Source organism: Oryctolagus cuniculus, chromosome 17 (genome assembly GCF_964237555.1).
Source record: "Oryctolagus cuniculus chromosome 17, mOryCun1.1, whole genome shotgun sequence".
Classification (NCBI taxonomy): domain Eukaryota; kingdom Metazoa; phylum Chordata; class Mammalia; order Lagomorpha; family Leporidae; genus Oryctolagus; species Oryctolagus cuniculus.
Window position 1 is genome coordinate 66,281,112 of NC_091448.1, and position 14,140 is coordinate 66,295,251.

Consider the following 14,140-nt stretch of genomic DNA (forward strand, 5'->3'; position numbering starts at 1 on the left):
TTCTTTATTTTTTTAAGATTTATTTTATTTATTTAAAGACAGACTTATGGAGAGAGGTAGAGCCAGAGAGAGAGGTCTTCCATCCACTGATTCATTCCCCAGATGACCATAACGGCCAGAGCTAAGCTGATCCGAAGGCAGGAGCCAGGTGCTTCTCCTGGTCTCCATGCGGGTGCAGGGCCCAAGCACCTGGGCCATCCTCCACTGCACTCCCTGGCCACAGCAGAGAGCTGGCCTGGAAGAGGGGCAACCGGGACAGAATCTGGCGCCCTGACCGGGACTAGAACCCAGTGTGCCAGCGCCGCAGGCGGAGGATTAGCCTAGTGAGCCACGGCGCCGGCCACCCCAATCAGTCTTAACCAGAAGTCAGTAGTGGCTGCTGCCCTCTGAAAGCTTGGCCGGGGCTAGCGGGTCTGCTTCCTAGACAGCAGGTTCACATGGCTGCTGTCGGAAGTTCTGCGTCTCTCGAGTGGCTGGTTGGAGGGACTGGGTTCCTCTATATGGCGATCTCTCCCACGGCTGCCTGAGTGTCCTCAAGTTATGGCAGCACGGGTGTTTGGGCCCCTGCCAACTAAGTGGGAGACCCAAATGGAGTTCCTGGCTCCTGGCTTCAGCCCGGCACAGCCCTGGCTACTGCAGCCACGTGGGGGAGTGAGCCAGTGGATGGAGGATCCTTTCTCTCTCTGTCTCTCCCTCTCTCTGTTGCTCTGCCTTTCAAATAAAGAAAGAAATCTAAGAAGCCACATGTCTTTGATGACCTATTATTAGAATCATGCAATGCCACCTTTCACCGCATTAAATTCCTTAGGGAAATAACACACTTAATGAGACAGGGCTTAAGCGCCACTTGTCAAAGAGAGGAGTATCAGAATTATCTGTTTAAAGTGATCACACCAAATTATTCATCGCTGTTTGCCTCCATTTTATTTTTTTATTTTTTTTATTTTTGACAGGCAGAGTGGACAGTGAGAGAGAGACAGAGAGAAAGGTCTTCCTTTGCCGTTGGTTCACCCTCCAGTGGCTGCCACGGCTGGCGCGCTGCGGCCGGCACACCGCGCTGATCCGATGGCAGGAGCCAGGAGCCAGGTGCTTTTCCTGGTGTCCCATGGGGTGCAGGGCCCAAGCACCTGGGCCATCCTCCCCTGCACTCCCTGGCCACAGCAGAGAGCTGGCCTGGAAGAGGGGCAACCGGGACAGAATCCGGCGCCCCAACCGGGACTAGAACCCGGTGTGCCGGTGCCGCTAGGCGGAGGATTAGCCTAGTGAGCCACGGCGCCGGCCTGCCTCCATTTTTTTTTAAATATTTGTAGAAAAGATTTATTTATGGGGTCGGCGCTGTGGCGTAGCAGGTAAACCCGCTGCTTTGGTGCTGGCATCCCATATGGGTGCCAGTTCCTGTCCCAGCTGCTCCACTTCTGATCCAGCTCCCTGCAAATGTGCCTGGGAAAGCATTGGAAGATGGCCCAAGTGCCTGGGCCCCTGCACCCACGTGGGAGACCCAGAAGAAGCTCCTGGCTCCTGGCTTCAGATCGGCCCAGCTCTGGCTATTGCAGCCATTTGGGGAGTGAACCAGTGGATGGAAGACTCTCTCTCTGCCTCTGCCTCTGGCTCTCTGTAGCTTTGAGTTTCCAATAAATAAATATTTTTTAAAAAGACGCTACACTGAGTGGCAGAGGTCAGTTACACCTAGAGAAACAGTTGCTGGAAGTGGAATGAAAAGATGCATTTATTTTGCTGCCAAGGTGTTTGAAATTCATGCATAACGATTTTTCATAATATGCTTTCCCACAAACCTTCTGAAGACTCCTCGGACATAGCATCTGATTTGACTTGTACTTTATTTTTTAAAGATGTCATTTATTTATTTGAAAGACAGAGTTACAGACAGAGAGAGGGAGAGACAGACAGAAGGGTCCTGCATCCACTGGTTCACTCCCCAAATGGCCACAACAGCCGGAGCTGCACTGATCTGAAACCAGGAGCCAGGAGCTTCTTCCGGGTCTCCCACGCAGGTGCAGGGGTCCAAGCACCTGGGCCATCCTCCGCCGTTTCCCCAGGCCATAAACAGGGAGCTGGATCGGAAGAGGAGCAGCCGGGACACAAACCAGCGCTCATATGGGATGCCAGGGTCGCAGGCAGGGGCTTAGCCTACTATGCCACAGAGCCGGCCCTAACTTGTAGTTTAACACTGGCAAAATTCATCTATGGTGGAAACAGTGAGAACAGTGGGGGAAGGGGCGGATGGACAAGAGGCAGGTGGGACTTTGTGGGGGAGAAGAGATAGTTCTGTATCAGCATTGCTTTGTACGCTGGCCAGCAGCCGCATGTCGTTATCCCACCACCGAACGCATTTGTGAAAACTCCCACGGCTTTCACTGGTAAAATTTACCCGTAAATACACCGCACTCATTTAGAGCTACTGGGCCGCAGTGTTTGGGGGCGACACGTACTGATTGCAGACGCAGCTCACTCTGAAAAGCCTCCGAGAATAAGACCCTGCGATGGCTGGGCATAGGCACGGGTAGGAGCTGCAGTGAATGTTGCCCCAAGGCAGAGGCAACTCCAGGAGCCAGATCATGGGCACGTGCTTCTACACCGGACGCTGCCTCCTGCTGTATTTCTCACTGGATGCCCACCGCCAGGCACACAGGGGGCGCTCAGCGTTTGCCAAAGAAGCACAGGTAAGAAAATGCATTCTGCACCCCTCCCCAGGGACCCACTCCCCCCAGGCTGCAGCCCTTGGCTGGCTCAGGGTGGGTGCAGCATCACCCGCCAGACCCCGCCTCCATCAGCCCCATCACCAGGTCTCCATCCTCGAGAGGGAGCCCAGGCCCGCCCTGAAGCCCCGCCCCCGGAGGCCTAAACCCCGCCCTCTGGATACCCCGGAGCCACGCCCCCGAGCCTGCCTGCAGCCTTTGGCCCCGGCAGGTTGGACTGAAGCATCAGCCGCTGGTCCCCGCCTCCCATCATCGCCATCACCGCTTCCCCATCCTCCGCAGCCCGAGGTCCTGGGAGTCCGCAAGCTTGCAGCAGCGGGGTGGGACGCCCCGAAGCCACGCCCCGGCGCCCCGAAGCCACGCCCCTGCACCTCCCGAAGCTACGCCTCGGCGCCCTGAAGCCACGCCCCTGCCCCGCCTCCCATCATCCCCATTACCGCTTCTCCTTCCTCCGCAGCCCGAGGTCCTGGGAGCCCGCAAGCCTGCAGCGGCGGGGTGGGATGCCCCGAAGCCACGCCCCCTGTACCTCCAGAAGCCACGCCCCGGCGCCCTGAAGCCACGCCCCGGCCCCGCCTCCCATCATCCCCATCACCGCTTCCCCATCCTCCGCTGCCCGAGGTCCCGGGGGCCCGCAAGCTTGCAGCGGAGGGGTGGGGCGCCCCGAAGCCACGCCCCCAACCCGAGCCACGCCCCGGCCCCGCCTCCGCCGCGCTCGTGTCCCTTTAAGGCGCGCGCCGCGGCCTCGCTCTGCGGCCGGAGCCTGCGCGCCCCCTCCTCTCCGTCCGCGGCCACCGTCATGTCCGCCGGCCGGCCCGGGCGGGCCCCGCAGCCCGCGGCGGGCGGGCCATGATCCGGCTGGGCGGCTGGTGTGCGCGGCGGCCCCGCGGCGCAGCGCTGGCCGCGGGGCGGCGCCGAGCATCGGGCGGCCGCTCTCTGCGGGTGCTGGTGGACATGGACGGCGTCCTGGCCGACTTCGAGGGCGGTTTCCTCCGCAAGTTCCGCGCGCGCTTCCCCGACCTGCCCTTCATCGCGCTGGAGGAGCGGCGCGGCTTCTGGGTGTCGGAGCAGTACGGCCGCCTGCGGCCTGGGCTGAGCGTGAGCACCCCAGACCCCGGCCCGGGCGCCCCGGCGACCTTGGGCGGGTCCCTCGTCCGATGGGGTCCCGGGGGGGAGCAGCGAGGCCGCCGCCGGCCGCAGCCCTGCGCTCGGGTGCCTCCGCCGCCGTTTTGGGGGGCTCCTCGCAGAGCCGAGCGCGCACCCCTTCCTCAACCGCCGCCTGGCTGAATTCGCCCTCAGGACCGCGATGCGCTACGTCCTCATTCGTCGCACCCCCCGTTCTTCCTTTCCCAGGAATTGGATTTTTTTTTAAACCAGTCTCTTTTTTTTTTCCCCTTTTTTGCATCCGAGGCTCAGAGAGATTTGGAGGCCCCTTCGCCCCCACCTCACACAGTGGATCTGTAGTCAGGCTGGGAGATGCGGGCCGTCCTGAGCCACCCCACCGCAGCCCCCGCGATGGACAGAGGAGAGAGGACCCCCACCCCCATCCCCCTCACCTTGCGAGTTGACAGCGTTCTGGGAAAATGAACAGGGGATCTGGCCGTGCGCCCCACCGACAGAGGCTGGATAGAAACCCCCACGTGCCGGCTGCAGTCTGCGGAGAAGGAGGCTCGCCCTGAGTGTGCCACTAGGGGGCGCAGTCAGGGGTCCAGACCCCAGGGTGCCTGATCCCGAGCGCAGGGGGCTGGCTTTCCCCATCCCAGAACCCTGCGCTCTCTGGCTCCGGCCTCAGTGGAGGGACAGGTGTGAGAGAAGGAGCCAGCTGAGGGCCCCTCTCTGCCTGGAGTGTGCTTAGTCCCACTCTCCAAGCCTGCATCTCGGCTCCCGCTCCCGGCCAGGACTCACACCGGGAGGCAGCAGCCGGGGGCTCCAGGACCTGGGACCCTTACCACCCGTGTTAGAAGACCTAGATGGAGTTCCTGGCTCCCGGCTCTGGCCGGGTCCTGTTCTGGCTGTTGCGGGCAGCTGGGGAGTGAACCAGCAGATGGAAGATTCTCTCTCTCCCTCTCTCTCTCTGGCCCCTGCCTCTCTCCGTCTCCACCTGGAGAGGCACTGTGGCTTCTCCAGCCCTTGGTACGATCCTATGGACCCCAGGGCTGAGGAGATGGGCTCCTGTTTTCTCAGTATGAGGCAGGGGGCAGTGAGGAGGGTGCCCTGGGAGTGACCTACTGATCTGCTTCCATGCCAAAGGCACGGGTCACAGCAGGACAGCCCTGGGAGGGGGAGGGGGTTCCTCTTGGCCAAGTTGGCCCAGTATCTGTGGTCACATCAAAGCAGCAGGGAGCAGCCCGGCTTGCAGACAGAATGTTCTCTCGGGTCTCCCTGATTCTCCCATTGTTCAGGGAGGTGAGTAGGGCAGAGGCAGTGAGCATGGCTAAAACAATATTTATTTTGTTTATTTGAAAGGCAGAATTGGAGAGGGAGAGAGAGAGAGAGAGAGAGAGAGAGAGAGAGAGAGAGATCTTCCATCCACTCTCCAAATGGCCAGGACTGGGCCAGGCCAAAGCAAAGAGCCTGGAACTCCATCCAGGTCTCCCACATGGGTGGCAGGGCCCCAGGCACTTGGGCCATCTTCCACTGCTTTCCCAGGTGCATTAGCAGGGAGCTGGATCGGAAGTGGAGCAGCTGGGCGTGTACTGGTGCCCATATGGGATACCTGTGCCACGTCGGTGGAGGCTTAAACCGCTGTGCCATGGTGCCATCTCCATTTTTAGTCTTAGCCTGTTGGGACGGATGAACCGAGCCCAGAGCAGCCAAGGGCTTTGACCAGGGGCTCACGGCATGTCTGTGCCGTGGAGCTGAGGGACCTCCGGTGCTGGGTGCCTGGTATGCCCCAACCCGGACCTCCAAAGGGAGGGAGCGACTCCCGTGTCCCTTTATAGACTGGGAAAGAGGTTCATGGGGGATCCACTCCACCCGTCTACACTGCCTGCGTGTGAGTCAGGAGCCCTGAGTTCAAGTCTGGAAGCAGGCAGGGTTCGCCCTGAGGGTCGGTGGGGGTCGGATAAGAGCAGGGGCATCAACTGGGTGCTGGCCTTGACTTTGCAGAGGCACTTCCTGTGGGGTTCAGCCCCCCCGCCCCACTAAATCCCACGCAGCCCAAGGCCGTTGATCTCTTTCCCCTTGCTTGGTCCTAGACAACATGGCCGCTGCTCTGCTGTGTGACGTCGGGTCGGAGTCCTCCCCTTTCTGAGCCTCCATTGTCTACTTTGCAAGATGAGAGGGCGCGGTTTTGCTCTAAACTCTAAAAGGCAGTGCATTTTTTAAAATTCTTTCCTGAATCCTTACGGGCAACACAGGAGACAGGAGCAGAACTGTTCCTGCTGACGGGGGGTGGGGCCTCCTACCTGGCCCCGCCCCCTAGCCTGGGGCTGACCTTGGCTGACCTTGGCCCCGGGGAGAGCTGAGCTGTCTCCCCCAGTTCCCCAGAGGCAGGAGGTGACACCTTCACCCGTCTCTGCTGGACCCCGACAGACAGCAGCCCAGCCACCACCCTTACCCCAAACACACACAAGCTTTGTGCACCCCACCCTCACCCCAGGAAGTTCCAAGAGTTCCTGGGAAATGAAAGTTGAAAAAAAAATAGCTTTTTTGGTGCAAAAAAATATATGCAGCCCCTTCAAAAAGCTCACGGAAGATGGGTGTTATGAAACACACACACACACACACACACACACACACAGCCCCACACTTGGATTTCACAGTGTTTTTGCATCCCAAGAAGCTCATCTTTGAATTGCAACTGAATTGGGCACTCCTGGTGTTGGTGGGGTCTGGGGGAGAGGTCTGGGGAATGGGGAAGCCCCTGCGTTCCTGTGGGCAGGTGAGGGCACCCTGGTGTTGGTGGGGTCTGGGGGAGAGGTCAGGGGAATGGGGAAGCCCCTGCGTTCCTGTGGGCAGGTGAGGGCACCCTGGTGTTGGTGGGGTCTGGGGGAGAGGTCTGGGGAATGGGGAAGCCCCTGCGTTCCTGTGGGCAGGTGAGGGCACTCCTGGTGTTGGTGGGGTCTGGGGGAGAGGTCAGGGGAATGGGGAAGCCCCTGCGTTCCTGTGGGCAGGTGAGGGCACTCCTGGTGTTGGTGGGGTCTGGGGGAGAGGTCAGGGGAATGGGGAAGCCCCTGCGTTCCTGTGGGCAGGTGAGGGCACTCCTGGTGTTGGTGGGGTCTGGGGGAGAGGTCAGGGGAATGGGGAAGCCCCTGCGTTCCTGTGGGCAGGTGAGGGCACTCCTGGTGTTGGTGGGGTCTGGGGGAGAGGTCAGGGGAATGGGGAAGCCCCTGCGTTCCTGTGGGCAGGTGAGGGCACTCCTGGTGTTGGTGGGGTCTGGGGGAGAGGTCAGGGGAATGGGGAAGCCCCTGCGTTCCTGTGGGCAGGTGAGGGCACTCCTGGTGTTGGTGGGGTCTGGGGGAGAGGTCAGGGGAATGGGGAAGCCCCTGCGTTCCTGTGGGCAGGTGAGGGCACTCCTGGTGTTGGTGGGGTCTGGGGGAGAGGTCAGGGGAATGGGGAAGCCCCTGCGTTCCTGTGGGCAGGTGAGGGCACTCCTGGTGTTGGTGGGGTCTGGGGGAGAGGTCAGGGGAATGGGGAAGCCCCTGCGTTCCTGTGGGCAGGTGAGGGCACTCCTGGTGTTGGTGGGGTCTGGGGGAGAGGTCAGGGGAATGGGGAAGCCCCTGCGTTCCTGTGGGCAGGTGAGGGCACTCCTGGTGTTGGTGGGGTCTGGGGGAGAGGTCAGGGGAATGGGGAAGCCCCTGCGTTCCTGTGGGCAGGTGAGGGCACTCCTGGTGTTGGTGGGGTCTGGGGGAGAGGTCAGGGGAATGGGGAAGCCCCTGCGTTCCTGTGGGCAGGTGAGGGCACTCCTGGTGTTGGTGGGGTCTGGGGGAGAGGTCAGGGGAATGGGGAAGCCCCTGCGTTCCTGTGGGCAGGTGAGGGCACTCCTGGTGTTGGTGGGGTCTGGGGGAGAGGTCAGGGGAATGGGGAAGCCCCTGCGTTCCTGTGGGCAGGTGAGGGCACTCCTGGTGTTGGTGGGGTCTGGGGGAGAGGTCAGGGGAATGGGGAAGCCCCTGCGTTCCTGTGGGCAGGTGAGGGCACTCCTGGTGTTGGTGGGGTCTGGGGGAGAGGTCAGGGGAATGGGGAAGCCCCTGCGTTCCTGTGGGCAGGTGAGGGCACTCCTGGTGTTGGTGGGGTCTGGGGGAGAGGTCTGGGGAATGGGGAAGCCCCTGCGTTCCTGTGGGCAGGTGAGGGCACTCCTGGTGTTGGTGGGGTCTGGGGGAGAGGTCAGGGGAATGGGGAAGCCCCTGCGTTCCTGTGGGCAGGTGAGGGCACTCCTGGTGTTGGTGGGGTCTGGGGGAGAGGTCTGGGGAATGGGGAAGCCCCTGCGTTCCTGTGGGCAGGTGAGGGCACTCCTGGTGTTGGTGGGGTCTGGGGGAGAGGTCAGGGGAATGGGGAAGCCCCTGCGTTCCTGTGGGCAGGTGAGGGCACTCCTGGTGTTGGTGGGGTCTGGGGGAGAGGTCTGGGGAATGGGGAAGCCCCTGCGTTCCTGTGGGCAGGTGAGGGCACCCTGGGGGGGTGCACCTGGGGCTCAGCGGCTTCTCCCAACTCCTCAGGAGAAGGCCATCAGCATCTGGGAGTCGAAGGACTTCTTCTTTGAACTTGAGCCTCTGCCGGGGGCCGTGGAGGCTGTGAAGCAGATGGTGAACCTGCAGAAGTAAGTCTGCCCCCCCCCCCGCCCGGCCCTGCTGCCTGCCCCTGTCCTGCTCCTCTGCCTGCCCCATCCCCTCCTTCAAACCCCACGCAGGGCGCCGCGGGCTCACTCAGCGCTCAGCCCGCTAGAAAGCCGGCCCAGCTTGCAGGCGAGGAGAAATTTTTTTTTTTCTTTTTGCCCAGGGTAACTTGGGAGAATGATCTGGACGAGTTTGATCCGGCCCAGGGGGTGTCCAACAAGGACACGCCCAGCGCCCAGCAAACAGCTCAGGATGGGCCGCCAGGCACCAGGGGTCCTGGGACAAGCAAAGCACGGGCCTTGCCCGGCAGGCACAAAGGGGGAAGGGTTTCCTCGCCGGGGGGCGCTGTCTCCATCACAGGCAGCACACTGGGACCCTAGTAATCTGTTTCAGACACTTCCTGTAGATGGCATCAGACCACACGTGGTCTTTTGGGTCTGGCTTCCTCCTCGTGGCACTGTGTTTCCATGGTTCACGCATGTTGTACCATCCATCAATACATTCTCCTTTTTGGTGGCTATATAATATTCCATTGTAGGGCTAGCCCATGTCTGGTTTATCCATTCTTCAGTTGATGGGTGCTTGGGGCTGTCTCCCCCTTGTGGCCGTTGTGAGTAGTGCTGCTGTGAATGTTGGTGTTAAGTATCGGTTTGAACCTTTATTTTCAGTTCTCCGGAGTGGAACTGCTGAGTCCTAGAGAAATTCTGTGTTTGACATTTTCCCATCCCCGTTAGCAGTGTGGGACAGTTTCTCCACCTCTTTTGTCAACTCTTTTTACCATACACTGGTCTGTTCTCCAAATGGCTCCAACAGCTAGGTGTGGGCAGGGCTGAGGCCAGGAGCCAGGAACTCTCTCTGTAACTCCCACATGGCTGGCAGGGGCTAAGTAGTTGAGCCTTTACCTGCTGTTTCCCAGGTGCCTTGGCGGGGAGCTGGGTTGGAAGCAGAGCAGTCTGGACTCGATGGCACTCCAGTATGGAATGGGGCAGTCCCAAGCACTGGCTTAACCCACTAGCCATCACGTCGGCTCCTGTCTTGTTGATTTCAGCTATGCTGGTGGGTATGGAGTGATAACCCATTGCAGTTTTATACATTTATTTATTTTTAATTTGAAATGCGCAAAGAGAGAGAGAGAAAGAGGGAGAAAGAGAGATCTCCCATCTCCTGGTTCTCTCCCCGAATTCCTGCAACAGCCAGGACTGAGCCAGGCTGAAGCCAGGAGCTTGGACACGCCTTCCAGGTCTCCCACGTGCGTAGCTGGGATCCAAGTACTTGGGCCACCTCCTGCTCCCTCCTAGGAGGCACATTAGCAGGAAGCTGAATCCAAAGCGGAGTAAGCCCCCCAGGAACGGGACGGGGTGTCCCGAGCTGCCCCCAACGCCTGTCCCACGACTGTGGCTTTGATACGCATTTCTCTAATGGCCGGTGATGGTGAGAACCTTTTGAGTGATGATTGGCCCATTTGTGGGTGTGTATAAATCTATATGTATATATATGTATATGTGTGTATATATATAAAGATTTATTTTATTTATTTGAAAGAGTTACAGAGAGAGGAACAGAGAGACAGACAGACAGACAGACAGAGAGATCTTCCATCCACTAGTTCCCTCCCCAAATGGCCACAACTTTGGGAGCTGGGCTAATCTGAAGCCAGGAGCTTCTTCCGGGTCTCCCACGTGGGTGCAGGGGCCTAAGGACTTGGGCCATCTTCCACTGCTTTCCCAGGCCACAGCAGAGAGCTGGATCAGAAGCAGAGCAGCCGGGTCTCGAACCGGCGCCCATATGGGCTGCTGGCACTACAAGCTTCTCAAACCCTGCTCGCTGGCCTGGATCCGCGTTCCCCATGTTGCGGGCGCCGTGTAGCCCAGTGGTGAGCACGGGACAGGGGTAGCGGCTTTGCAGCTGGATCGCCCAGGCCCGCAGCCCGGCTCCTTGGGACTCTCGCTCTCAGACGCTGGGTGAGTGCGGAACCCTGTGCACCTGCAGCATTGTGTTAGCGCCAAGAAGACTGACGAAACCGGCCTCAGCATCTTCACCTGTTAAAAGGCAGAGACGTGAGAAAGTTCTCGCTCTAGTCTCCGGCTGTACTTAGTGGGCGCTCAGCAAGCATTGGCACCCCAGGGAAACAGCCTTCCTGGGGCCGGAGCTGTGGTACAGCTGGTGAAGCCGCCCCTTGTGTCGCCGGCATCTGCTATCTGAAGCACCGGTTCGAGTCCCGGCTGCCCCACTTCCGATCCAGCTCTCTGCTGTGGCCTGGGAAAGCAGCAGAACGTGGCCCAAGTGCGTGGGCCCCTGCACCCACGTGGGAGACCCGGATGTAGTACCTGGTTTTGGCCTGGCCCAGCCCTGGCTGATGTAGCTCTCTGGGGAGAGAACCAGTGGATGGAAGATTCTCTCCCTCTCTCCCTCTCTCCCTGTCTCTGTCGCTGTCACTCTGCCTTCAAAAAAAAAAAAAAAAAAAAAAAGCCGTAAGCATTTAACGTTTGTGGCCGTGTGGTGACTGCAGACTATCTTTCAACGGCCGTTCCCGTAGCATCTGTCCAACGCCATCCATTCCACATCCGAGACCCCTGTATAAAGACAGCCACCCCTCCAACTCTTCATCTTAATCCTTGAGGTTTCTTTCCTGCGTGTTCCCCCACTCCTCCTGGTTTGTATTCCATCGCATGCCTTCCAACCCTGTTTTAAGTGGTAGCAGTCTAGGTACCCGCCACCTGCAAATGGTTCAACTTAGAGATTTTGCAAAATTGCCATACTGCCGAGGGTCACGGCCCAGGGGCCTGTGGATCTGAGCGTTTCCTGGGGCCAGCGCGGTGCAGCCCACTCCCTCAGTGGTACTGCTATTGCACACCCTGGAAGGCAGCCGTGTCGGCCCCAGCAGCTGGGCCCCCCCAGCCGTAAGGGAGGCCTGGACTGACTGCCTGGCTCCTGGCTCCTGGCTCCTGGCTGTGGCCTGGCCCAGTCCTGGCTGCTGTGGGCGTTTGAGGGGAGTGAACCAGTAGATAGGAACTTTTGTCTGTCTCTGTTGCTTTGCCTTGCAAGTGAAGAACCAAGAATGACGGGCCAGTGGAGGGCCAGGGCAGGACCCTGCAGGCTGAGAGGGGACAGCAGGTGTAACGGCCTGTGTTGGGCAAGGACTTTGTTTTTTTGAGTCACATCAAAGAGACCAAGGAAGCTGGACTTTGGTGAGTGATAGAGCCAGAGAGAGAGAGAGGTCTTCCATCCGCTGGTTCACTCCCCAAATGACTGCAATGGCCAGAGCTGAGCTGATCCGAAGCCAGGAGCCAGGAGCTTCTTCCAGGTCTCTCACGCAGATGCAGGTGCCCAAGCACTTGGGCCATCTTCCACTGCTTTCCCAGGCGATGGCAGAGAGCTGGATCGGAAGTGGAGCAGCCAGGACTGCAACCGGCGTCCATATGGGACGCCGGCACTGCAGGTGGCAGCTTTACCCGCTAGGCCACAGCGCCGGCCCAAGAAGTGTTGTTTATTTTACTCATGATTTGAAAGGCAGAGTTCTTCTGTGGGCTGGTTCACTGCTGGGCCAGGCCAGGAACTCCAGCCAGGTCTCACACCGTGTGTGTGTGTATAAATGGCCAGTGAGTGCATATAAAATGCACTCAGTATCCTTCGTCACTAGGGAAGCGCAAGTCAAAACCACAGTGAGCTCTCGCTGCACACCTGCCGGCCGCGATGGCAAAGACGGACGGCTGCAATGATCCGCCAGCAGGTGCGGGAACTGCAGGCCGCAGGCGTCGCGAGACAGAATTCTGGGAGGCGATTTCCTCCCGTAGAGTGGCAGTGAGATCCGCTCCCGGAGAGACGGAGACAGGTGTGTCCGCCCGCAGATGTCCATAGCCGCACAGTTACAGAGATCGGTGGGGCTGTAACCCACACGGCGGTGGGAGGGAGCGGGGGAAGGTGGACACAGGGGGTATGAGAGAAGCCAGCACAGCAGAAACCTGGAGTGGCCCAGCCCATTGCGGGGCGGGGCGGGGCGGGGGGCGGCACGGACCGCCTGGTGGGAGCAGGATTTCTTTGCAGGAATGGTGGCAATGTCTACTAATCAGATCCCAGTGATGACTGTAAACCGTCAGAACCGTTTTGCTGGTTGGAAAAAGCCAGTGGACCCTCCCGGTTGCTATTCATACAAAGTTTCGGTCTGCTCTGGGGAGGTGGGGGCGGGGAGACCAGGGCGGAAAGAAGGGTGAGTTTTAGGTTTTTGCCTGAATGTGCATAGACACGCGGTAACAGGGGTGGGGCACCAACTGAGAAAGGGCCAGGGGAGTGGTAGCAGGTGCTAGGAGAGGGGCGAGCCACACGTGTCCCGTTTTGGGGACACCAAGGTTGAGATGGGTGCGTGGTAACTGGCCGTTGAGGAAAAGGGTATAACCAGGGGCAGGGCTGGTAGGCACTGGGAGCCCCGGCACTCCTGGTACCACAGGAGTGGGGGCTGCAGATGGAACGCCAGGGAGGGGCTCACGGCCAGGGACAGAGCGGCAGGTGCACCAGGCCAGGGAGGCTGAGGGGGAGGGGAGCCCTGGGCCGGTGGGACTTGAGCTCATGAGACCCCGGCGCCAAGCTGCCAGAGTAAAGAATCAGAAGCCGCCCCCTGGATGTGTGTGGAGTCGGTAGGTGTGCGGGCGGCAGCGGCAGGTGCCGGCTGTATGGGGTACTGGGGGCCCGGACGGCTCCGTGGGCAAGGCCGGGGCGGGGTCCCCGCGTGGCTGCCTGGGGCTATCAGACTGGCAGAAGTTGCAGGCCTCTGGGCCCTGGGCGGGAGGCGGGGTGGGGGGGCGGTAAGTGCTCCCACACCAGGTGCCAGGCTCAGCCTTGGACGGCGGTGGCCATGCGGACCCACGCTCGCTTCCCTTTCCGCAGCACGGATGTGTTCATCTGCACGAGCCCCATCAAGATGTACAAGTACTGTCCCTACGAGAAGGTAAGGAACCCCGCGCTGGCTAGGGCGCCCCCTCCGCACAGGCGGTGCCGGGTTCTGCTGGGCTCCAGGACGAGGAGGGGCGTGGCCTGCACACCTGGGCTCTGGCCTCCGCCTGCCTGGGTGCTGGGGACTCCCTGAAGGGCGGTGGTTCAGGTTCGGTCTGCTTTGTGGGCCCACACACCCTGGAGTGTTCTCTGGACCTCAGAGCTCACGCTGGCGGGGGGGGGGGGACCAGGAGGGCGTTGGGAACCACACCCCCACCAGGGACGGGGCGGGGCGCTGTGAACCCAGGCCTCCCCGGCTTGATGACCCGCGGCCCCTTCTGCACCTGCGAGGGAGGGAGGAAGGGAGGGAAGTGTCTGCCCCACGGTCGCGAGTTGCGTTGAGGGAGGGCTAAAGGCCAGGCCCACTCTGGGCAGGTGGGGGGTGCCCCCAGGTCCACGGCTGCAGCCCGACTCCAACCTTGGGGGCCGGAAGCCCTGGGAGTAGCCGTGTGGTCCTGGCAGGGGGGGTGGGGGGCGGGACTGGCGTGGCCGCTAGGACTGGGGTCGCGCCCCCTCCCCCTGCCTGGGGTGGGGCTCAGGGCGGCCACCCCTTCTTGAGAGTGGAAGAGCAGGTGTCCAATGTGCAGCCCCAGCCAGGACTCCCCGGGGAGTGTCTGTCCCCGAGTCACTCCCCCTCCCCACGGGGGCCATCCTACTGCCCTCCCCCTC

At 60.6% G+C, this 14,140-nt stretch overlaps 1 protein-coding gene across 1 annotated transcript in view; it reads left to right on the top strand.

Moving 5' to 3' along the window:
* Positions 1–3,458: 3,458 nt before the first annotated feature.
* NT5M (5',3'-nucleotidase, mitochondrial) overlaps positions 3,459–14,140 on the top strand; it is a 15,498-nt gene continuing 4,816 nt past the window's right edge. The window contains exons 1-3 of the mRNA XM_070061761.1: positions 3,459–3,812; positions 8,369–8,469; positions 13,367–13,427. Of these exons, the coding sequence (XP_069917862.1) occupies positions 3,564–3,812; positions 8,369–8,469; positions 13,367–13,427 (411 nt within the window). The 5' untranslated portion in view covers positions 3,459–3,563. The remainder of the gene's footprint in view (positions 3,813–8,368; positions 8,470–13,366; positions 13,428–14,140) is intronic.